We start from the raw sequence: 22,817 nt of genomic DNA, 5'->3' as shown, positions 1-22,817 counted from the left end.
TGACAGCCACACTGCATATCAAGGAGGTTAAATACTTGGAAAAGGCTTTGGCAAATACAGTGTTTCATCTGAACACCACAAGGAAGTTAGGAATTTTGTTGCTGATTTCAGCACATAAAATGTTTACAGACTAATTACAGAATAATACAGACCATAACTAAAGGTATCTAGAAAATCGGATTCAAACTGCACTCTTTGTGAGAATAAGAACTGTTGGAATCTGAATGGTTCTTTGTGCACAATATATTTGTATTTTAGCAAAGGGGTACCTCTTAACTCATTTTACTGTTTTCCAAAGATTTCAAGATACAGTAATAAAATATATATATATATATATATAATGAACTAGAAAAGTATACTGAGTAGTAAACAGTATTTCTGCAATCACAGGAAGCTGCGGACAAGCCTTCCTACAGCAGCAGTACTTAGCGCTATTTTTTCCATAAAGCTTGGTCACTTGGAATCACAGATAGGGTATTGTGCAGTTTTGCTGTTACCCAAGGACACATCCTGACTTAGCACAATTTGTCTCGTGTAAACACTGGATATTAATTTAGAATTAGGCCACAACTGTTTAGAGAAGCTTGTCAGTTAAAAAAAAATAGTTCTACCCTTCCACTTAACTTGCTATTATTACTTGAGTTTTCATAATTGAAACAGATTAAATAATTAATTTTTGATCTCTCTCTCATGTACTCACTTAAACAATCTTGTTCCAGACTTGGTCCAACAACCACTTTTCTCATGTTGACTACCACTTTATCACTCTTCCTTGTCACTGAACCAAATCTCATGAGAAGTTGTATTTTCTTGGAGAACAGTGCTATTCTTCATGATTAAAGAATATCAGAATATGTTCTCTTAGATATCTGTTATGACCTGGGTAGGATTTATGTCACCTAACTTGGGCTGTCTGAAGTTAGACACTTAACCTCAGCCTGCTGTTGGAAGATGCCTTCTCGGGGCACCTCTTTCTATCTTCAGGCAGGTAATCACAACAAAAAAGCTGTGTTTTCTTTAGACAAAGTCCATGGTAGCAATATTGGCCTGAGTTAAAAACACATCATTCTTAGGCGAGATCAGTTTGTTGATCAATTTAAAGCATTGCTGCAGAAACAATTGCAACAGCTCAGCACCATGGAATGAGAACAAGCAAGCTGCACAACAGCTCTACAACAAGCAAGAGTAGATAGAATACCTGATACTGCTCAAACCTTTATCTCATGAAACAGCCTAGAGACAGATGGAGAGAACTTCCTGAAGGAGCTCTTTTGTAATCTCTATCATCACAGAAGGAGCTGAGAAAAACAGTTCATCCTTTACAGCTACCTTTTAAATAGCAAAGGTTAGATAAGGCTAATTCCATCCTTTTGGAAAGCCAGTTTCACTACTCAACCCCCAAATCAGGTTGCTACTGTCTATGTTGGTCTGTCACATAGCAGCCCCACTGAGAATTTTTTCTTTCCTTTTTTTCTTTTTTCCCCCTTGTTTAAGTAGGAATGCCTGATTGGAAACCACAGAAATTTACAGGGGACTTGCGATCAGATTTACTAACAAAAACTACTTTTTACTGGTACTTCAAACATAAGAAACTTCAAGCTGACAGCATCCTTTTAAAAATATTAGGAAGATACAAGAAAACATACGGTTTGTTAATAACAAACCCTCTGTATGTCAGTCACATTCTTAGGAACGAATTAACACAAATCCATTTAACTTTTCACTGGTTCTTGGAATAATGATGCAAATATCTTCTCCTGAAATTACAGTAATAAAGAAGTATACCGATTACCTAGCAAGGATTTTAGCTGTAGAGATAGGTATTATGACAGCAACACTTGGCATAGGTCAGCCAAGTAACGCCTAGAAAAAAAATTTTTAGAAAAGAATATACTCACTTCAAGAAGTAAAGTCTACAGGAAAATCCACAATTCTCAGATGTCTGAAAAGATTCACATATTTATATATATAAATTGTATCTATCTATTAATGGGCAACAACCAAAAAAAAATCTATCCCAATGCTTACGGTTTCACAGTTCAAACATCTAGTTTCGTTAGTCAGTGTTCCCTGAAAAATCTCATGCACCCAGGTGAGTTCTTGTTTATTATTCTCTTCAGCTTCATTCATGTTGCCATTTTTCAGTTTCCCATTTTGCTTTTCCTGTTTCTTCTCCTCCTGCAAAATGTCGGCGATGGTATTCAGCAAGTAATTTAAAAACTCATGTGCATCCTGCTGCATGTAGTTGTCAAAGAGATCTGCAGAACAGAGTCAAGATTTCCAAAGCTGAATATGTCTGTTCCTTCAAAAAAGCAAACTAAATTCATTACTTCTTTCCAAATACATACATTGGTCCTTGCTAAGCAAAGTACTCAGAATCATGACAAAGAAAAAGCAATTTTGCAGTCACGTTGCCTTCAGCGAGGCTACTTTGAGGGAAGGCTTCATTTCTAACCTAACTTCAGCTGTCTATAAGGTTAGGCTCATCTTTGTTAGTTGTGTAGGCTCTCACTACAGTCAATGAAGAAAGCAAGATGATGACTCAACTCAGCCAACTCTCAGTGCCTCAGAAGGGTGTGAGAAATTGGATGACTACAGAGGGGACCGACATTAATTCCTTAGACTAGATGCTTAGTATTAGGCAGCACTGACTCCCACCCATATATTCCACATCACTCAGACACTAAGGAACATCACTGAGTTTGGACAGTAAGACACATGGCTGGGGAAAACAAAGACATTTGATGCTGACACAGAACAGTAATAATAACACCATCTAACAAAGCTTATTTTTCACACACAAGTCTGATGAGCATGGACTTATCGTATTCCATACAAAATGCTTGTAGGAGGAGGAGAGAATATCTCCGTGGTGATGTAGAACAGACTTCTCTAGTGAAGGCTTAATTTAATTTGCCCACCAAGTTGAAGAAAAAAGAATTTCTGTTCCCAAGAAATGTGTGTTTTTATCCCCCTGCTCCTGAAAAAGCCCACGTGGATTTCCTCAAAACATAATGCACAGAGCCTTTGACTTTGCAGTGTCTAGCCTGGACACATGGGCAGGTTAATGTACACCGAGGCTGGCCCTGATTCAGAAAAGCTGAAAACACAAGATCCAGTCCCCAGAAGTGATCCCCAGCAGTGTGGAGGCACTGATCACTAGCTGACTCAGAGCTAACTTTGTCACACTTCCAAATGCCTGCTTTGCAATGGACAGTCGGCCCATTTATAACCTGTCACCGGTGAGCAATTTCTTCCAGGTGTTCAACTCGTATTTTATCTGAGATTCAAAGCTCCCTTGTTTCTAAGTATGCCACCCACACTGATATGAATCCAGGCCAAAATGGAACTGTGTGGCAGGCTTCCTTATTCCAAACTATTCCCCACATCCCTTAAGGAAGTAACACTACAAAATTAGGCATATGCTGCTGCCAACTTCATGCTCAGAAAGGGCCCGATGCATCACAAAGTGATGTGCCCACTGCTTTTAAGAACAAGAGCAGTGGCTGACATGCAACCCCCAAACACATCTGTCACCTGTCCTCCACTGTGTTTTGGACTTGGTGTGCCTGTAGCCCTCCCAGGTCACAATGCCACCTGCCCACAATATTTCTCACTAAAATTAATAAAAAGACCTGCAGCAGAATGCCACCCTATTGCCAGCCCTAGCTCACTGTCCAGTGTGGTCTGTCCCACCACCATGTTGTGAAAGCAGCATTAAACCTCTGGGAACTCAGGAAAGCTGGTATGGCTATTTCAAGCATATTATTATATACAGAGATACTAAAATATTAATATCAAAAACAAAGCACTAAAAGCAATTTACAAATTTAACCTGAACATCTGACTAATATGACCACATAGCCCATTAATTAAATTTTCCCGATCAACCTACAAATGTCTAAGAGGATTCCAGTTTCACACTTACCATTCTCTTTTCGTAACCTCGATATGAACTTCTTTGGTGGAATAACTCCAACTTTCTTCTTCTGAGTAGCAATACTGTGGAAAAGGTCTGCCAGGCAAGTCAAGAGATTTTCCTTCTTTTTCTGTTGGGCCTTGTATGATAACACGTTTTCCCGAAACGGCCGGCAAAAGTACAATGCCTGCAGCACGGAGTTACAGTAGCAGGTGTTCCCGAACTGCCATGTAAAAGTAAAAACAATCTTGATCTCTGCACATCAAAAAAAACTGATTACTACATTCAACTTCAACTAGTTGCTACTTCAACTTCTGGCTTCTGTGTCCCTGCCACATACCAGCCATTTCGCCATGCAGCTGCTGTAGGAATGTATTTCCACACCCTCATCTGACACTGGACAGAGAAAACCAAACAAACAAACAAACAAAAAACACTATGGTGTTCTAAATTAACTAGGATATAAAATTTCTTCCACTTGCAAGAAATACATTTTATTGTAGTAGATTCCCTTAAACTTGTTTCCATATATTAATACATTCTGGCTGGGCTACATCATGCTGCTTAGTAGCAAAATGACTAATATTTTCACTTGAAAGAATTACTATGTCTGTTTGATTTATATGGGAATAAACAAGTGATTAAACGGCTTTCTCACACATTCTCTCTTTAGTCAGATAAAAAAAGCTCCTCCTAAGAGAGTTCTTGATGCAGATCATGGTATCTAAGCCTGTACATACTTCCATCACTTCCTAGCAAAAATGAAAGAGACTGTCCCACGTGTTTTATAACTGAAATAGACTTTCAGCTTTATTAAGTGTAAGTGCTAACCACTGAAAACACTCATAGAACACTAAACTAGCTTCATACTCCCCCAGAGAAAATATCTTCAAAACATCTGAAACAATTTTGCAAACCCACTTTGCCTAAAATTGGAACATGAACAGCACTCTTTCAAAAGAAGGCAGTCCTGCCTTAGAGCATGATTGGGGAAGGGAAAAAAAATAACAAATAAAAAGAAAGCAAAGTTCAAACAACATCAAAACCATCGTTCTCTATATGGTTAGTCTATTGAGAATAGTACTTACATTGACCAGTCCAAAGTAGTGTTCATTGATGGGAAACTGCTCTGGGCCAATGTCTTTTTCCAGAGCAGAGGCATTGGTGCCCTAAAGAAACAGGGAAGAATTAATGTAGAATATTAAGATTCTAAAATAAAGTCATGGACAGCATCAAGAAATGCATTTTTTCCTTCCACTTACAATTAGCCAAGCTGACCCTATCTTACTAATGGCCAAGCACGACAGTCACCAAAGCCAACAAAAATATTTGCCGTTCTAGGTAGTGGAGCTGGCCTGACCCGGACACTCTAGTGATGGCTGATTTGAAGTGAACAGGTCACCATACCAGTGGTTTCCCCCTCCCCCCTTATTTTTACTTTGTCCTCGAGCAGCTGGATCCCATTACCCTCTTGTCTCATAAAGATACTTGTTGATCTTAAGCAAATCCCTTAAAGTTATCTTGGATAAACCAGTTTTTAGATGTAAAGCAGGTTTTCTAAGCATTACTGAGACTCCTCTGAATCCCTTCTAATTTGTCAGCAACCTTTAACAAAACTTGCGCTCCAGGACAGCACCCAGTTCTGGTAACAGCACCACAAATGTTAAAAATAAGCATCATTTATGTGTCATTTTGTTCCAGCTAACACTGAAGGGTGCATAAGCGTCGTTACACCTCCTGGTCACTGTCTCGGTGTACCAAATTACGTTCGGCTGTATTGCCATTCCAACAGCAAAGCTGCTTTCACAGCTACGGGTCTGTAAGTACCATCACTAATTTTGTGTCTGTTACCTGGAGCTTTGCTGTATTAAAATGCCCATTTTTAACAAGTTTAGGTTACCAAGCAGGCCAGATTGCTGCCAATGCCAGTGTCATCACCCCTTTCCTTCTATAAACATACAGATCCCTGTAGGACCTCAGTAAAAATGCTGTATTTGGAGAAGCATTCCCTATGTACAATTATTCAAGTTCTATCAGTTAGCCAATTTTCAATCTGTCTGATAATTGCTTTACTGACATCATACGATTATTTCCTTACTGAACACGCTCTGCAGTGTGAAGCATTAATATATCATGCCTTTGTAATTTCTATCGCACAAGAACAGCACAGCTGGTTGACTTTCATAAAACCAAGTAAAGTGCCACTGCAAAGATGCCAACGTGTAAAACATCATTATCATTTTGCTCTTTACCAGCTGCCTCCCATACCAGCTTTTTGATGGTTTTCTCTGGGGCTGAGATCAAATTATACTTACATAGGTCCCTTCTGACTCTTTTATGCACAAAAAATGCATACACAGCATTTTTTTCCTAGTGCTCTGAAATTTCCTGTGTTCCTAAGGTTTGTTCAATATAACATTGGATCAGAGAGCTAGCTCATAAATCAAAATTTTCAAAGTTACTGGTAAACAAATTCAGTAATTGAGGTGTTTCTTCCCCATCTTCTTCCCTATGTCTAATTTGTATTTCCTTACCATACCTACCATCAACACTGCTTAGCACTGCTCGCTATATTAGATTATTATTTCATGTCAACCCACCAAAAGAAGGCAAAGCTTGAGGAATATGCTGTATGTCCTTACTGGGCTCCACTAAGCCTCAGTGAGAAACTCAGAAAAAGGAAGAATCCACACAAAGCAACTGTTGGCTACTTTCAACTGTGATGACAGTGTGATAATTATGTAAGGTCTGCATGAAGATAATTTTTTTGCTTGGAGAGACAGCCTTGCCAAAGATGCACAGATTCAGCAAGGCATCTGACTTCCTGAGAGGGAGGAAACTGATAGACATTTGCCTATCTGATACTAACAGTGAAGCAAACAGATGCTGATACCCTCAAAATCTTGCCTGATACAAGAAAAATCTGAATACGGAATATTAATGCAACTTCTGAAGAAAACCATCGTCATATTAATACTCATTGTGGAAAATTCAAGTCAAAGCAAAGGCTTTCTTCAATTACATGTTTAGCATTCAAATTAACTGTCCTAAAATAAGAATAAAATGGATGTTTTTTTTCAGTTTTGCAGGAAGATTTTTCCACACTGAAAAAAAAAATAAACCTCTAGAAATTGTGGGGAATAATGCCTCTAAAAAGTAACTGCCTACTCTTTTATAAATTGCAGGTTAGTGTATGCTGTTAGACAAGCAGAATGCAACTGCTCTGCTAACCAGTTGCTCTTACTTTACCCATTTACTTTTCTTCAGAGCCAGGTTTCTTACTTCAGAGAATGCCAGATGGTTTGGACCAACCTTTTCTAGCATTTAATTCATCTTTTCCAACTGAAGCATACCAGAAACTATGCACCCAAGCCAGGTTTAAACTGCAAAAAATGTTATTAGAGACGTGTTAAATGTGATACAGAACTCAGTCTAAACTGACCACATCAAATATAAAAAACATGTTAGCCTGTAGTGGTCAGTCTATAGCAATAATCAATCATAACTATTTAACGTGGCTTTTGAGCATGACTGTCTTTGTTCCCAGTCCCAGCAAGTCATCCTGGTCAATTCAGTTAGTGAATACCTGCTCAAATATTTTTAATGCAATCCATTCTCTATGGTTTTATAAAAAGTTGTGTACTTCAGGTAGGAGAAATATCCTCCCACTGCTGAATCTACAGTAATTTCATAAAAAATAGCAAGAGTGGCAGTGCAGCCACAGAGAGAGAGCCCGCATAAATATGCCAATGAACCAAGACCTGGGACTGTTAAATAAATTCATATCTTGGTATAGAGATAACAGAGAGGTATAACTGCTTCTTAAATAATACATGAATGAAGGGAATGCAAGAAAGTGACAGTGGTAGCCAGATCTTATGAGAATGAGAACTAGGTCAACACAGAAACTCCTACTACATGTTCTGTGGTGTTAGTGATCCTTGATTTCTCTGCAGCTTTGTCACGTAATTCAACAATCACCATTTAGACTTTATACAATGGTGAAGACGTACAGCTGGAGACATAGCCAAGCACGGGTCAGTCTGGGCTAAACCAAGATTTCTACCATAGCATCATTCCAAAAACATTCTGGCCATATGACCTATTTATTCTCCTCTTGTTATTTTGCTGTAGGCTTTCCTAGGGATAAGTCTGCCAGTTTTCATTTCAACTGAAATTTCTGATAATGATGCTAAGAGTTTAACTTGTGCTTTGCATCACGTGAAGCAGATTAAGTAAAAAAACTCTCCCATTCCTTTGCACGTCAGCATGTATACAAAATAATAGTGCAGGAGGCAAAAACAAACAAACAAAAAACCACATCAGGTTAGATCATTAATCACATGTAGCAAAATAAGCTAAATACAATTATTCTATGGAGGATGAGAAATGGAATAGGGCCAAAATGAAAGCTACTGCTTACCAGAAGACAGCAAATCAGACTTCGTATTGTGATAGAGCTATAAATACAGCACTAACTTTCTAGAAATGCTGTATGTGCTTAATTAAAAGTAAAAGAATGCTGTAAAAAAATTAGGAGGTTTCCTTCGTCACCTGTAGAAAAGCTATTAAATATGTATTCACCCAATAAACAGAAACATACGTGACCATCAAACAAGAAAATTCAAATAAGAAATAACAGGAAATATCTCGTTCACAAGAAAATCTAAAAAATGTAAGAAAAGACACATAAACATTGAACGGTGAAAACAGATATTTAACAAATACATAAAGAACAAGAGGTCAATGAAAGAAGATGGCAAAAAGGGGCTTCAGATCATACACAGCTGTGAAGCAGATATTCTTTTCCTTGGTATTTGAGCAAAGTGCTAGAAACAGAGTTGTTTCCTAAAGGGAGAAGCTGAAGTCTCAAAACAAACTAAGGGTGATGTTGGGACTGGTAGAAAAGAAAATAGAATAAAAATAGAAATGGCTTCAGGGCCAGGCAGCCCGAGTTTCAGAATTTTGGAAGGCACAGCATATGGAAGGAAGGGAAAAGGAAGGGAAAGAAAGATGTGGAAGGCCTCCTGACCAACAAATAGCAAGGATGGGTAACTGGAAAGAAGAAGCAACAGTAAAGAAAATCCAAACTTGGCTCCCAGAAGCAACACAAAAAGAGTAAAAGAAGAGTGAGAGAGATCACACCAGGCAGTATATATGTGAATAACTGGAAAAACCCACCTCCTTCCATATTCATAGATATTAAATGCCAAACCTGAAACATTTTTAATTATTATTTTTTTTTTAAGTTTAAGTAGCACAAAATAGTTTAATTGAACCAGATTAGCTGTTGTTTTTTTTTTCCCCTGAAGAAATGTTTAATTGTTCCTCCAGCACAGCTATTTTGAGTTTTTGTTGCCAAGAGATAAAAGAGGAAAGAGAGGGTTCTATGAAAAAGAGAGGGGATCATAGTAAATAGTAAAGGGATATTGACTGACTTAAAAAACACTGTATGATCATATTTTTGAAAGAAACGTGTTCTAAAACAATGTACCTAAATAAATTGCCTTTGTGCATTTTTCCTTAGAGTTTTCAGTTCGTTAAGACAAATAATAAGAGCATGAAAGGAGGCATCAAATTCATTTTTTGCTGAATAAATTGAACCATCTCTAATCACAGATGCTTATATTGCATCTACCATAAATAACTTCAGCTCTTTCACTGTGTTGTTACCAAGAAACAGAAAAAAATTGAGACCCAAAGTCCTAAATCACTTAAACATTTTGTGATTTAACACATAAGTGATTTTAAGGCACTCAGTCTTATATACCTTAAAGAACAAGTATCGGATATGAGCTTCCAGTGAAGTGCTGTAAGTTCAATATTTAAATCCGTGATTTTTTTTAAATATTGACCTTTAAAGTTTCCATAATTAGGCAACATTTACCAAACTGCAACTCAGTATTCTCTCATGAGTCTGTCTCCACATCCATATTATTTGTTCTTGGATTAGTGGCACTCGGGCTTTTCCTGGAATGAGTAGCAGTAACTTTTTTTTTTTTTTTGGCCATTTTCCTTCTTCAGAACACAAAACCTCAACATGGCCTCACAAGTGAAAAAGACGCTGAGGTTTTCATACAGCCTATAATTTCTTCAACAGCACTTTTGTCTGGGCCACCCAGATGACATATGTGGTGCCTCAGAGCATTTTAAAGGCAAGGCACCTTCTAGACTTCATCACAGCTGCACCAGCCTGTTTGATAACCTGGAGGACAAAAGACAGAGTATCTTCATTAAATCTCAATATAACATGAATTTTGAGGGTTGCAGGTATGTTGGATGGCAGGCTTAGAATTCAAAATGATTTTTCACACATTAAAGAAATGCTCTGAAAATGGTTGAAATTCAGCTAAGACAAGTACCAGATTCTGCTCATAAGAGATGAATCACCTGAACAGAATGGGAAACAGCTAAACTAGTAGTTTTTGAAAACAAGCAAATAAACAAACAGCAGTGTCTGGAGACTATAGTGTACCATGTAAATGAAAAGCATCAACCACGTTGTGCTATTTAAAAATAAAAAAAAAATATGTAGACATAACTATGAAATTCTTACAGACAGGAGCCTTCAAAGTACTTGAATTAACTTTCCTGTTTAACTTGTCACTGGTAAGACTTCAGACATCACCTTGTGTCCAGATTTGGGTGCCAGGCTTCAACAAAGATAATTGGAGAGAGTCCGAAAAAAAAGGCAGTAAAAATGGAGAACTTAACCCTAGAGAAAACTGAACCTGTATAAAAGTGTTGAACAGGGTTGTGTTGCACAAGACAAAAAAGACTGAGGCAGGGCATAAGAACATTTTCAAGTACATAAAGTTTGTTAGAGAAATGAATTAGTCTGTTCTTGACCTCAAGGGGGGACAAGATGAGAAGTAGGAAGCTCATATTATGGTATTGTAAATTCAAGTAAGACATTAAGAAATACTTTAGCCATAAGGGCATTGAAGCACTGGGATAGACTGCCCATAGAGGTGATGTAGTCACCATCGCTGGAAGTCTTCAGATTAGACAGACATAGGCCAGAAATAACTCAGGTATATCCGGTGGAATTTCAAAGGACAGTCAGGAACTTTATTGTCCCAGGACAGTTTGGGTGAGTTTATTATTAGGTCATTAATAGTGAAATAACCCCAGCATACAATATCCAGCAATGGCTGCCTTGAAACTATCAACAGCAGCCTTCTCTGCAAAGTCTGAGCATACTCAGTAACTTGAAGCCAAAGACTATATGCACAGAAAAACAAACAAGCAAAACAAAAAATAACACTGTAAAACACACGTTGTATTCACTAATTGCCCCAGAGAGCTCATCATCTTCTAAATAACTGGTATGAACAACACAAAGACCATTTTTGCCATGAAAGAAGTATGCATGCATGTAAGCCTCTGTCATTAGTCCAGGTTATACATTGCAAACAGTATATTAGGATATTTCCCACTTCACATATGCTCCTCTGTCTAATACAAAAAGTATCTTTCATGGACTTTTGTTTGCCCTTTGATGGAATGCACGCTTTCTGCTTGTCAGCCCAGTACCCATTTGTCAACCATATTCTCAAGTTTTTCATTACTTCATGAAGATACTACAATAATTAGACTTCACGTTCCCTATATTTTTCATACTTTCATTTCTATGCTTTCTGTATGTCATACTGAAATTGTGCTCTCTTGAGATTATTTCTAAAATGGCATTGCTCGAACTGCCTGTAACTAATATTTTCAGATGTAAAAAACATTTTCCTTTATCAATCTTAATACATCTTCAGATAGCTGTTTTACCGTCTTGACAGTTATTATTCTGCCTTAATCTCAGTGAGAAGCAGCTTTAAAAGTCATGAAGAAATATACGCCATGAGTTGTCGAAATGAATAAATCCAGTTAAAAGCCACAGTGATCAATTCTGTAATCCAAGAACACTATTATTGTATGAAGCAGAATCTATTTTAAAGTATTGTCTTATTTTTTTGGTATTAAGCATTTTCCAGATCTTTGTCAGCAGTTTGATACCTCATTCTGCCAGTGCACCATATTCAAACATATCCTGCAATGAATTTCTAAAAGCATGACATTAAAACAAACAAACAAACAACAACAAGAGGAGTTATTTCTATTTGTTTCCTGAATGTAAAGACTCTGGGGTTTTTATGTTTTTCTCTACAGCTCATTTCTAGGATAGTTAGAAACTTTTTTTATTTTTAAAAACGGAAGCTGAGAATTGCAGGTATTCACATAATCCTGGTGCCAGAACCTATAGAAAAGCACCAACTGTTATGAAACTCATAAAGACTATGAGAAGAACTGGTGACATGAAAGCCCAATTAATAAAGAAGAAAACTGATGTGAGAAACTACAGCATTTTCTTTCAAAGGACGTCTATAAAACAGGAGCAACTGTATCTCAAATGATATTTTGAAGCAGCAGAGATCTGAGTGGGTTTAAAACGTACCATTCATCAAATTGACAGAGCACTCTGAAATGCAGATAAGATTATTTGAAATACTATTACAAAATTACAAAATGGAAAATTAATATCTATTTTCAGCAGAACACTAACAGGCATTTAGGAGAAACATGGTCCGTGGGGCTTGTTAGCCATCTCCGTAAAAATATGTCAGTACCTTATGAAATGGTTAGATGCTGTTCACTGCCTGTAACAGTAATGTTCCCCAGGCCACAGCTGCCACACGAGCTTAACTCAGAACTCCAGGCTGTATCAGAAGCTCATAAACAGAGAAGCATACTGCAGGGGATTTCGGTAAGCAGCAATCTTAAAATGACAGCATGCCTCTCTAGTTCTGAACCAGCATTCTGTACTTGAGTTTTCTGGGTTATCTCACAAAAACAATACCAAAGAGGATTACAACGTAATAGGGACTAAAACCACATCCCTAGTTTATGCCTGGAGCCTACAAGGGCTACATGGCACTGGGTATTGATATTCCTTCTAACAGGGTTTCTTCAATGTATCTTATGCTTCTTCACATCTGCTGCGCCTGTCCTACCTAAAAGCCGCTGGTTGCCTGCTGCAAGCCTCCTGCTGCGGCCAGCCTAGTGGGCAGTCCCAGTGGATGGACACTCCAAGTGTCTGCAAGGCAAGGGGAGCATCTCGGGAACTAGATCCCCATTTTCAGTGAGGGTGGCCACTGAGCCCACATATGAGTGCCTCCAATTCCTTCAGGCAGGGAGCCTTCGTCCCACCTCCACCCCAGCAGAGCAAATTTTAGCTCTTTGGTCTTGTTAACCAAGTCAGTAACTCTATTGTAATTATAACTGGGGGGACAAAACTGGGGAAAGACAACAAAGTAATCTTGTTTAAGTCTGGAAGTTGTATGTTTGAATATACACTACAAATACCTGTGCCAAGTGGAAAGTATAAAACTGTTTTTCTTACTGGTTAGCTCCTACTGTGTCTGCCTCAACATATGAGAGCTGAGTATATTCCAGTGAATATATAGTACTACATCTCTTTTGCAAGCAAGTTAAAAACTGTCCTTGGAAGTTAAAAACTTTCTTTTATTACACTTGTTTTGACCCTTCTTGCAAGACTGAATCTCTGCCATCTTCAGGAGACCAAAATTACAATCTGAGATACTAGACTTCAGGCAGTCAGTTAAATGGTAAATGCAACCTAATATGCTGCCTATTTCTTAGGCCACAGATTGTAAGTAGCTCAGTTCTTCAAGCACCATGCTATACTACAGGAACAAGATCTGGAAATTAACATCTTTGTCTGGTAGACTTCAGCAGATGCCTTAAATCAAACTAACACTGCAAAAATATGGTTTTATACAAACAAAAGGTTTGCTTACATAACCCTGACCTTCCAAAATCCCATTCTTATGGGGGGTTGTTACACCTCCTCCTATAGTCCTTTGGATTGAAGTCCACCACTTCATCTAAGTGGGCTCATCTTCAGAGGAGCCATAGTGCAATGTTGCCAATACTTCCAACAGTTTATGTTTACCTTCAAGCCCCAAATTCCTGTAACTTCCTGAAAATCTCAGCTTTTCTATCCTAAAAGAACTTTATAACCCCATGGATTATGCAGAAAAGACTAAATGTGACCAGCATAACACAACATCTCTAAAAGCTAAGTGCGCAGAACCCAAGGAACACGCAACTTCAGAGCATCATTGCTGTTAAACCAACTTCACCCTGTGTCACAGTACCAGTGCCACGAGCCAGAATTGTCTTAACTATGAGCTCTTGTGTGCATTTTTTGCCTGAGACTCTAATTCTTCCTTTTGGTCTCCCCATTTCTCAGATGTCACTGTTGCGGGATATGGTGGCAGTGACAGCTGAGCAGCACACCATTAGAACAACCCCATCAGTTTTGCTCTGTCTGTTCAGGCTCTGCGAGAAGCTAAGTGTATCCAGGGGCACGCCTGAAGCCCGAGAGGGAAATCATGGAGTTCCTAGTACTTTATGCCAATGCTAAAGGCTTATGACCATCTAACGGTCTCCAGCTGCCCTTCATGCGGTGCTCTCTTACATGGTCTGCAGGGCGTCCCAGCCACCGTTCATCAGCAATAGAACTGGAGCCTGCCCCGGAAGGAAGGCGAGCGAGCTCAGGTTGTCTCCTCGGTACTGCGGTTTCCTAAACCTTTCTTTGCAGTATCGCTGGCCCACAGGACTGGAGGTTGTTAAGAACAATGAAAAATTGACATTGATACGGAAAGGGAGCGGGCTGACGATCTGCACTCCCTCCCCCAGACCACTGCTGCTGACCCCTCTGGGGCTGTGCCCGTCGCCTTACCCTAGAGGTAGGCTCCGTTCTCCAGGGCAGGCGAATGCTACGTGTGGCATCGCCAGCACAGGGCATGCTGGGGCACCACATGGAGGGAAGCTGGCAACTGCGTGGAGCTGCTCTTGAAGAACCTGGAAATAAGGGGGAAAAATACAGACTAAAACAACAAAACGTGCAGAAATTGGCCTATGTTCTGCTTGCACTGGTGAGCTTAGCGCTCACCCACGTCTTTGGAAAGTTTACTACAGTCTCACAGTGCTGGTAAACATTTGACTGACAAACTTTACGCTGTCCCGCCGCCAAAAAGTTTTGAAAATCTAAAACCAATCAGATGCTCCAAGTCTGTAGAGCCGGGACTAAAATCGGACAGAGGCACTGCGAGGGAGTTGTCCTGTCAGCTCTTCCTGGGGGTGAAAGTGACAAAGTCTGAACAAAACAAACCAGACTATGAATGTTTCCATATTCCCTCCTGATTACCTGGGCCGATTTGGAGAAAGATAAGTGCCTCTTGCAGCACGAGAAAAGCCCTGATGTCAGCTCAAAAGCCAAGGCTTCCTAACTGGGCTTGATGCATCCGGACCCACAGCCTGCTATGGGGCACCTAACCATCCCCATTTTCTGCGTCCTCCTGGCCGCAGGAAACCACGGGGCGCCTGCCCGAGAGAATTAAAAGGGGTGACAGAGCTGTGGTGGGCTGGGAGCCGGACGGGGGGCTCCCCAGCAGCGTTATTAGGGCCGGAAGGGGAAGGGCAGGCTGCGGCTCCCTCTCCAACGCGTGTCGGGGGGGGGCAGCCCCGCAGCGGCTCGGCACCTCGGGCCCTCCCGGGGCACGGTGCCCGGGACACGGCCGCGCTCGGGCCCCCCTCACCCCGGGCAGGTCCCGGGGCAGCCTGCCCGGCCCCCCCGCCACCGGGGGCAGGGATGCGATCGCCTCCCTCCTTCGGCCGGCGCCCCCCCTGGTTTGGGGGGGGGGGGGGGGGACACCCCCTCGTCCGGCCGCAGCGGGGCCTGCCCCCCGCCCGCCGCACTCACCATATTACAGATGGAGGCGATGTTTCTGACAGTCATCGGGCTAAAGGTCGCAGCGATCCCGCACCGCCATCTTTACGAGGTGAAAACGGCCCCGCTCATGGTGGCAAGAGCGCGCGGAGGCAGAGGGGGCGGCGGCGGCGGCGGCTCCGGGAGAAAGGCGAGAGGAGGGGACGGACGGCCCGGGCACCCCGTGTGCCCCCGGGGGGGGAAGGACCTGCCTGCCCCCTGCCTGCCTGCCTGCCCCCTGCCTGCCTCCCCGGGCCGGCGGCTTCAGCAGCGCGGCGCCGGCAGCCGCATCCCCGCTCCTCCCGCCTCTGCCGCGCCTCTGCGCCGAGCTCGCCCTTCCTCCTCCTCCTCCTCCTCCTCCTCCTCGCCCGGCGCTCCATCGCCCGCTGGGAGGGAGGGGAAGGGAAGGCTCAGTGGCAGGCAGCGGTGCGAGGGAGCGAAGGCAGAGTCGGGGCGGGACGGCACGGCCGTGGCAGTGACAGCACCGCGAGGCTCCGGGACCTGCTGTCCGCGCCCAGCCGGAGGGACGGGGGAGCCCAGGAGCCTGCAGACTCCGCAGCGGCACAGCTTGGTGCCTTCCTGCAGCCGGCAGGCCCCGGCACAGAAGCTGTGCAGGGACCGTGTCCGTACCGGGATGCGTGTCGCTGCTGAAGTGCTCAATGAGAGTTTACAGCTCACGGCATTTACACAACGCTGTTCATGTCTCGGTTCATCTCCACTCCAATAAGTAAAGGCCCATGCTCTTCTCCAAGCTATGTGTGTATTAAAAAGCATGAGCGTATTAAACCTACACTTGTGATAAGAGGTGAGAGGATGTTAGTTATCTAACTTGTGGCCACATGGCCAATTTGGAGAGGTGAGTATGGAGCTCACCTAAGACACTGCCTCCTTTTAGAATTCCTCTTTTTCCCTGGAAATATTGATGTTTTTGGCAGAAACTTAAAGCCTGTACATTGTTCCTGCCCTGTGCTGAGGAAATCATTCAGAGCGCGAGCTGCTAACTTCTGTATAAGCACCTCTGCTCCTAACAGCCCCTGGCAGCATGGCACGCTTGTGCTTGGCTGCACTTTCCAATTCATCACTCCAGAACATCATAACATCATCCAGTTTTAGAGGATTCATAATAAAAGTAGGAAATGTGCCAGTTTAATGATTGTTTAGCACCATTTTTTTGCTCTTCAGCCACAGATCCAACCAGGAAAGAAGAAACTTTCTCACTTGCAATGGGGGTGAGTGCTTTGGTATTCTGCTGGTGTTGTCACTTTCAGGACTAGAAAGTTTATTTCTGTAGTTTTTTGAAGATAAAAAAGTGCTAAGTAAAGCGACAAATGCTAGTTGCAAACACTATAGGAACTGTATAAATAAAGAACAGTGAACAATTGTTTCCACTCTACAGCATTGCCCTCTCTCTTCATAACAAACAACCAACCCCCTCTTTCTTCGGAGTGTTAAACAAAGAGAGGGAAAACAAAGGGCTATTTATAACCTGGGAGCGCTTATATAATTTGTTGAAAGGTCAAAAAATGCCTTCTGCATTTACTTTTAGATCAGTCTTTGTCTCAACTGGTTATACACTTCAACTTTTTATTTTACTATATAAAATAAGTACCTACTGTAAATATCCTCTTTTGGCTAGCTGAGGCTTGGACTTTCCTAACACTTTCCATCTGAAGGTCTCAGACTACTCTGCAAACGTTCACTCAGACTTGTCAAATTACTGTGTGGCAAGTTAATATTAGCTTAATTTACAAAGAAAATAGGCAGCAAAAATTCAGTGATTTATCCAAATGTGGACAAATGAGGACAGATATTACAAACCCTTCAGAATACAGAGACCACAATTTTTAAGTTGATTTCAGCTGAGAAAAAGAAACTTCAGTGCCACTTGTTCTTATAGTATAGAATTTTTATTCTTTGAAAACACAAAAACATCTGGCATTCTCCTATTTTTCTGCAAGGTAAGACAGTCAATTATACATTGTATAAATATTAGGTCAGATCATTTTGACCTTATTTGGGCTACATAAGGCCATCAGCTTTTAGTATAGTTCAGCATTAACTTCAGTGGGAAAGAGCAGCTCTTGGGACTCTGTCAAAGTAACAGGAATTCATACAAGTAGGAACCACTTAAAAGTTAAACAATTGTGCTTTCCTATAGAAAAAGCAAAAAAAGAGAGAAGACAGCAGTAAATCTCATGACAATCCCTTCCTAATGTTACAAACAGAAATTTTCCATGAAGCTTGGCCCCCGTTGCAGAACAGATGGGGAACTTCAGTACAGTGCCAAATGCCAGCTTGCAGCCCATGGACTGAGGCTATGGTGCATGCTTCACAGCAGGTCAACAGAAGCCACTCTATTTACTTCTGAAGTTCTAATGATAAGAGCAGGTTGTAGTCCCACAAAAAAAACTGGGCTGTCCAAGGAAAATGTGTGTGTGTGTGAGGGCAAGGGGGTCTGGAGTGGCCCTTAGCCCAATAAAGCCCCAACTTTCTTCTTAAAGACTTTTAAGAAGCAGCTTTACAGCTGCTTCTATCAATTTCTTCAAATTATCTGAGTTTGTTTTTGTTTTTTTTTTTTAATTTAAAATATGGTAATCATTATCTATAGAATCTTAGCAAGTCATATTGTTACCTACCAAATATAAAGCATAGAAGATAGAAGTTTACATTAAATTCATCTGTGAATCTAGCCTACCTTTGCTAATATAAACATTATACCAGCTGGCAGAGAGGGAGTACTATCCCTTCCTTTTTCTCAAAAAGTCTTGTTTTACAGAAGAAAAAACGCATTTACAGCATCTGACTCCATTTTTTTTTTTTTTGCCATTAAATATCAGATTCAAAGGTCCAAAGACATCAAAAGATAGATGCAAATACACCAGAAGCCTACTGAGTAGACAAAAGGAGCTAATAGTTCACAGTTCTACGGTCATAACCATTAAACAATTTAATTTACAAGCAGGCAGTTGAGGCCTTTACAGTCAGTCTGTTGCTCGATAATGGCCTAGAGGTGTGATTATCTCATAATATCTTACTCTTGCTTTTTTATTCTGCTAAAGTACATTTCAAAAAAATGGATTAGGAGCTTTGAACAGCAACAATAAGAGAACTTCTATATATTAGGCTACTGGTTTACTGATTTACCAAATATTAATCTTCCCTTACACGTTACTCAATTTAAAATATTCCCCGTGTATTTCCATATGGTAGGTGCCTGTAGAATGGCCTCTTTATAAGGTACTTCAGCAAGTTCACCAGTGAACTTTACTGGCATTTTTCTTACCTATACAAAATGTGCTTTCAGTTGGAAAAACACTGTTTGAGTCTTAATCATTAAGTGCTGCCTAGAAAGAGATGACCAAATCTTCTAGCCATGGAGGTAATTTACCAAACAAGAAAAGACTCGCTGAGGAAAAATAACAGAAAACATTTCTAACAGAAATGTATTGTTATTTCTGCCTCTGGAAAGGAAATAACAAGTCTGGCTTGCCCTCCTCTTCTCCAAAGACTTTATTTATTATTTTTGTTCTATTCTACAGGCTCTAATTTTAACTAACATACACACTGAGAACAAACCACAAAGGATATTTTGACAGTAGACAGGCTGAAAGTGGCACTTAGTCTATTTTGAGCATGAATTTAAAATAGCCCTTTCATTTTATGTAAATTGTGGCATAAATTAATCAAATTACACTTCTATTAAATTGCATCCCACAGATTTTGTTTTTGTTTTTCAGGCACAGTCTTATTGCATTGGACACATAGGTTAAAAAATAAAGAAATAAAAAATAAAGAAATAAAAAAAGCTGCTTCGTCAGGTCCCAAATCTACCATGTGGATAGCTACTGACATCCATCAGCAAAGACAGATGATCACATCCAAGATTTTCCTTGGTTTTCCTTCATATCAGTGTGAATAGAAACAGTGAAATTGAAATGAAACATTTGTAATAATTGTGCCTTTTAAGGAGCTTGGTGTGATGTTTTTGAACAAATGAAATTCTGACAGCTTAGAAAAGTATCAAATATCAAAGTATCAATGACCTTGAGATTAAATTCATGCATCTCATGAAGAGACTTTGATGATTAGAGCAGCAATCTTCAAGACCTGAGCAGCTGGATTTAGATCACCGGAGAAACTTTAAAAAAAATCAGCTTTAAATCCACTAAATAACACAGGCCCATAGCTGTCACTTAAAGTTCAAAATGCAACACTCCAAATACTCTTCTCAATGACTGCCTACATCAGAGGTGCCTAGGTCTTGTAATCAGACCTAACAGTCTGCTGACATGGTTGACCAGGTGCTTGATAGTTTTTCCTGGGCACATGCAGAACCTGCTAACCCCTCACACTAGCAAAAAGCAATGGCTCAACTTCATCAAGAGGTGACCTGAGGGGGACAAAGGTAGCACATAGGTACCTGAATCTTAAGTACTGTTCTTGTAACAAATGTCCATAACTATCCTTGTCCCCAAAAATACTTCTGTGTTTGCTGGTCAGTCTCCCATGATAACTGGCATGGATGGTAAAAACGTAAAGGCTGGATGCCACTTCATCCTGTTGGGTACATTACAAGGGAAGACTGATCTGATTTATCTCTTTGTAGAAAAAGTCATCACAGAGAACTCCACATAAAACAACCTGAAGCTAGGCGACTCCAAATACTTATACCCAGGGAATGAATGTCTTACCTACAGTCATGAAGACTTCTTTTGAATCCTGAGGTACTGACGATATAGGTATTCACAGAAGGTTTATATTTGCAACAGTGTCTTGAAGCAACTATCAAGATATAGACAGAAAAGGTAACTAAAAGTGACAAGAAAATATCTAGAACTATCCCTCAGTTGCAACTATGTGACTGCTTGTGGTCAGTTTCAGGCTGAATCAAACCAACTAACTTAGATTTGCTGATTATAATTTAAATTCTGGGATCAGAAAACTCTCATAGATGGTGGGCCAAACTGTAATTTTCCTTCCACACACTGACAGGAAGGTGCTGTTCAGGTGGCAACTCAGCATGAGACAAGAGGTGCCATTTGTCATTGAGACAGGAAGCTATGAAATATCAGCAGCGTACCCACTGTGTGCAAAGCAGGAATTCCTGATGAATTCAGAACTCTGTGGGAACCAAGATGCCATGGTTCCCATCTCCTACCTCTGCTACCAATTACTAACACATGGCTCGTGCTAACCTGCTTGTACTCACCATAAAACCTCTTAGCAGTGCCAGTCTGGCCGTACACCTTGGCTGAGGCGGCACAGCTGCAGTCTGCATCCAGCCAGGACTTGGTGTGTGCTGGCTCGCAGGGCAGCAGGCCTGGTGCCCCCACACCACTCGGTGAACTCCAGCCATGCTCTGGGGACCTGCACGTGCCAGAGAGGATACCAGTGAGGGCATTAGTGGTGTGCTGGAACACCAGTGTGCGTATTAGCGTGGGCTTGAGGCTTACCTCACTATCCTTGCAGACAAATCCTAAGCCTCCTAAGGCAGGGTTTACGGGGGTTATACACAGATCAGCCGCATTTAGCCTCTGAAAACCGCTGTGCAGCTGCTATCTCACACCAAAGACGCCTTTATTTGGGCATATTAGAGACCCGCAGATCTTTAATTTGTGCAGAGCTGACCATTACCGTCCCAGGCAGCGGCGAGGCAAGGGAAGCAGCCCACCGCCAATTATCCCACTGGGCGGCGAGGAGAGCCGGCAGCACCCTCCCCCTCTAACGGCCGCCCCGCGGGGCCAGCCAACAGCCACCGCCCCCCGCCGCCTTTTCGAGGGGCGGTGCGAGTCACGTGTGCCGGATCGACCAATAGGCAGCAGCACAGGGGTCTCGCGGGAGAGGCGGGCGGTATTTAAGGGCCGGGGAAGGGCCGCTCGCCCTCTTTGCCTGCCAGACGCAGACGCGGTAATGTGGGTGTCCGTCCGCCGCCATCTTGGGAGGGGGAGACTGGGGCGGGCGGGGTGGGGCCGCCTCGCGTCTTCCATTCACATATATCTTCCCTTCACATATGCCCTCTCGGAGCGTGGTCGTGCTCCGGGGAGTCAACGCAGGGGGATAGAGCGCCTTTCCCTCACAGAAACCCAGCGCGGAGCCGCCCTCTCCGCCCTGCATCCTGTCGTGAGGCACAAGCCACCCCTCCCTCCGCCTCACCGGCTCCTCTCACCCCCCGCGCTCACCCCTTTCTCTCTCTTTCTCCCTCTGTAGTGCTGGGCCGTGGGGAGGATGGCGACAGAAAGCGTCCCGAGGTGTCGGCGGGGCTTTGGGGAGCCCCTGGAGGCTGCTCTCTGCTCTGTGTGGGCAGGAGGCCGAGCGCCATGGGCCTCGAGTGCTGGGGTCTGGAGTCTCCCCTTTGAACACCCATGGGTAAGGAGGATGCACTGGCGAAGGGGCATCTGATGGCCCACCTTGGAAGGGACCCACAAGCTCAAATCCAGCTCCTGGGTCTGCACAAGACCGCCCCAGAATCAAAGAATGTTAGCGTATGTTTGTCCCCTTCTGTTCCTTACTAAGTAGAGCTCCACAGACTTTTAATCTGATTCAATATAGTGTGTTTTATAAGCTTCATCAAGAAAATGACATTTTTTCTGATAACCTGCAGTGTTTGGTTGATGCAGTAGGTATTATAAATGACTTGACTCAATAAAATGGCTTTTCAAATGAGCAGAACTCAGAACTTGCTTAGGTTTTTGGTTCCAGCTTCTACAGTGTTGTAACAGTAGCTTTTGACATCCCTGGTGAGCTCTGCCTATGACTTGTTATAAGGTATATGCAAGTATGTACAAAGTAGCAACAAGTTAGCAGGTAGTGATCTCTCTAAAATGTAGAAATACTGCAGAGAAGTGTCAACACTAAAAGCAATTTAGGCTTTAAAAACTCTTTCTGTAAAGAGCAGCATGTTTAAAAATAGTTATGTTAGTTTAAATGATCTGAAAAGAAAAACATCTCAGTAGATTAAACCATTTGTTTTGCTCTCAGTATTATTTGATGACTTCAAATAAGTGACTCTGAGATCTGGAATATGGCTTTAAGAAGGTCTAGTTAGGCATGTTGTATAAATTATACTAGAATAATTTTTGTCTTTTTGTGCTATTTAGGAGATACTTAGAAATT

The 22,817-nt window shown here is 41.6% G+C and overlaps 2 protein-coding genes across 7 annotated transcripts in view; one reads left to right on the top strand and one right to left on the bottom strand.

The window, feature by feature from the left end:
* USP46 (ubiquitin specific peptidase 46) overlaps window positions 1-21,469 on the bottom strand; it is a 35,721-nt gene extending 14,252 nt beyond the window's left edge. Inside the window, exons 1-9 of one of the 6 annotated variants that reach the window (XM_083835422.1) lie at window positions 21,158-21,468; window positions 20,914-21,071; window positions 20,396-20,486; window positions 20,125-20,261; window positions 15,699-17,856; window positions 14,676-14,797; window positions 5,008-5,088; window positions 3,929-4,142; window positions 2,029-2,258 (exon numbers count right to left, since the gene is read on the bottom strand). In XM_083835422.1, the coding sequence (XP_083691548.1) occupies window positions 2,029-2,258; window positions 3,929-4,142; window positions 5,008-5,088; window positions 14,676-14,756 (606 nt within the window). In that variant the 5' untranslated portion in view covers window positions 14,757-14,797; window positions 15,699-17,856; window positions 20,125-20,261; ... (1 more) ...; window positions 20,914-21,071; window positions 21,158-21,468. Of the gene's footprint in view, window positions 1-2,028; window positions 2,259-3,928; window positions 4,143-5,007; window positions 5,089-14,675; window positions 14,798-15,698; window positions 18,377-20,124; window positions 20,262-20,395; window positions 20,487-20,913 lie in introns of those variants that run through there. The other 5 variants (XM_083835424.1, XM_083835421.1, XM_083835426.1 and 2 more) reach the window with 5 other exon arrangements.
* Window positions 1-22,817, top strand: part of RASL11B (RAS like family 11 member B) — a 290,210-nt gene that overhangs the window by 233,549 nt on the left and 33,844 nt on the right. The gene's annotated exons all lie outside the window — the stretch shown is intronic.

This window comes from Anser anser (genome assembly GCF_964211835.1).
Source record: "Anser anser genome assembly, chromosome: 4".
In the NCBI taxonomy this organism is placed as follows: domain Eukaryota; kingdom Metazoa; phylum Chordata; class Aves; order Anseriformes; family Anatidae; genus Anser; species Anser anser.
The sequence above is the reverse complement of the archived record's forward strand: the minus strand, read 5'-3'. Positions and strand labels throughout refer to the sequence as shown.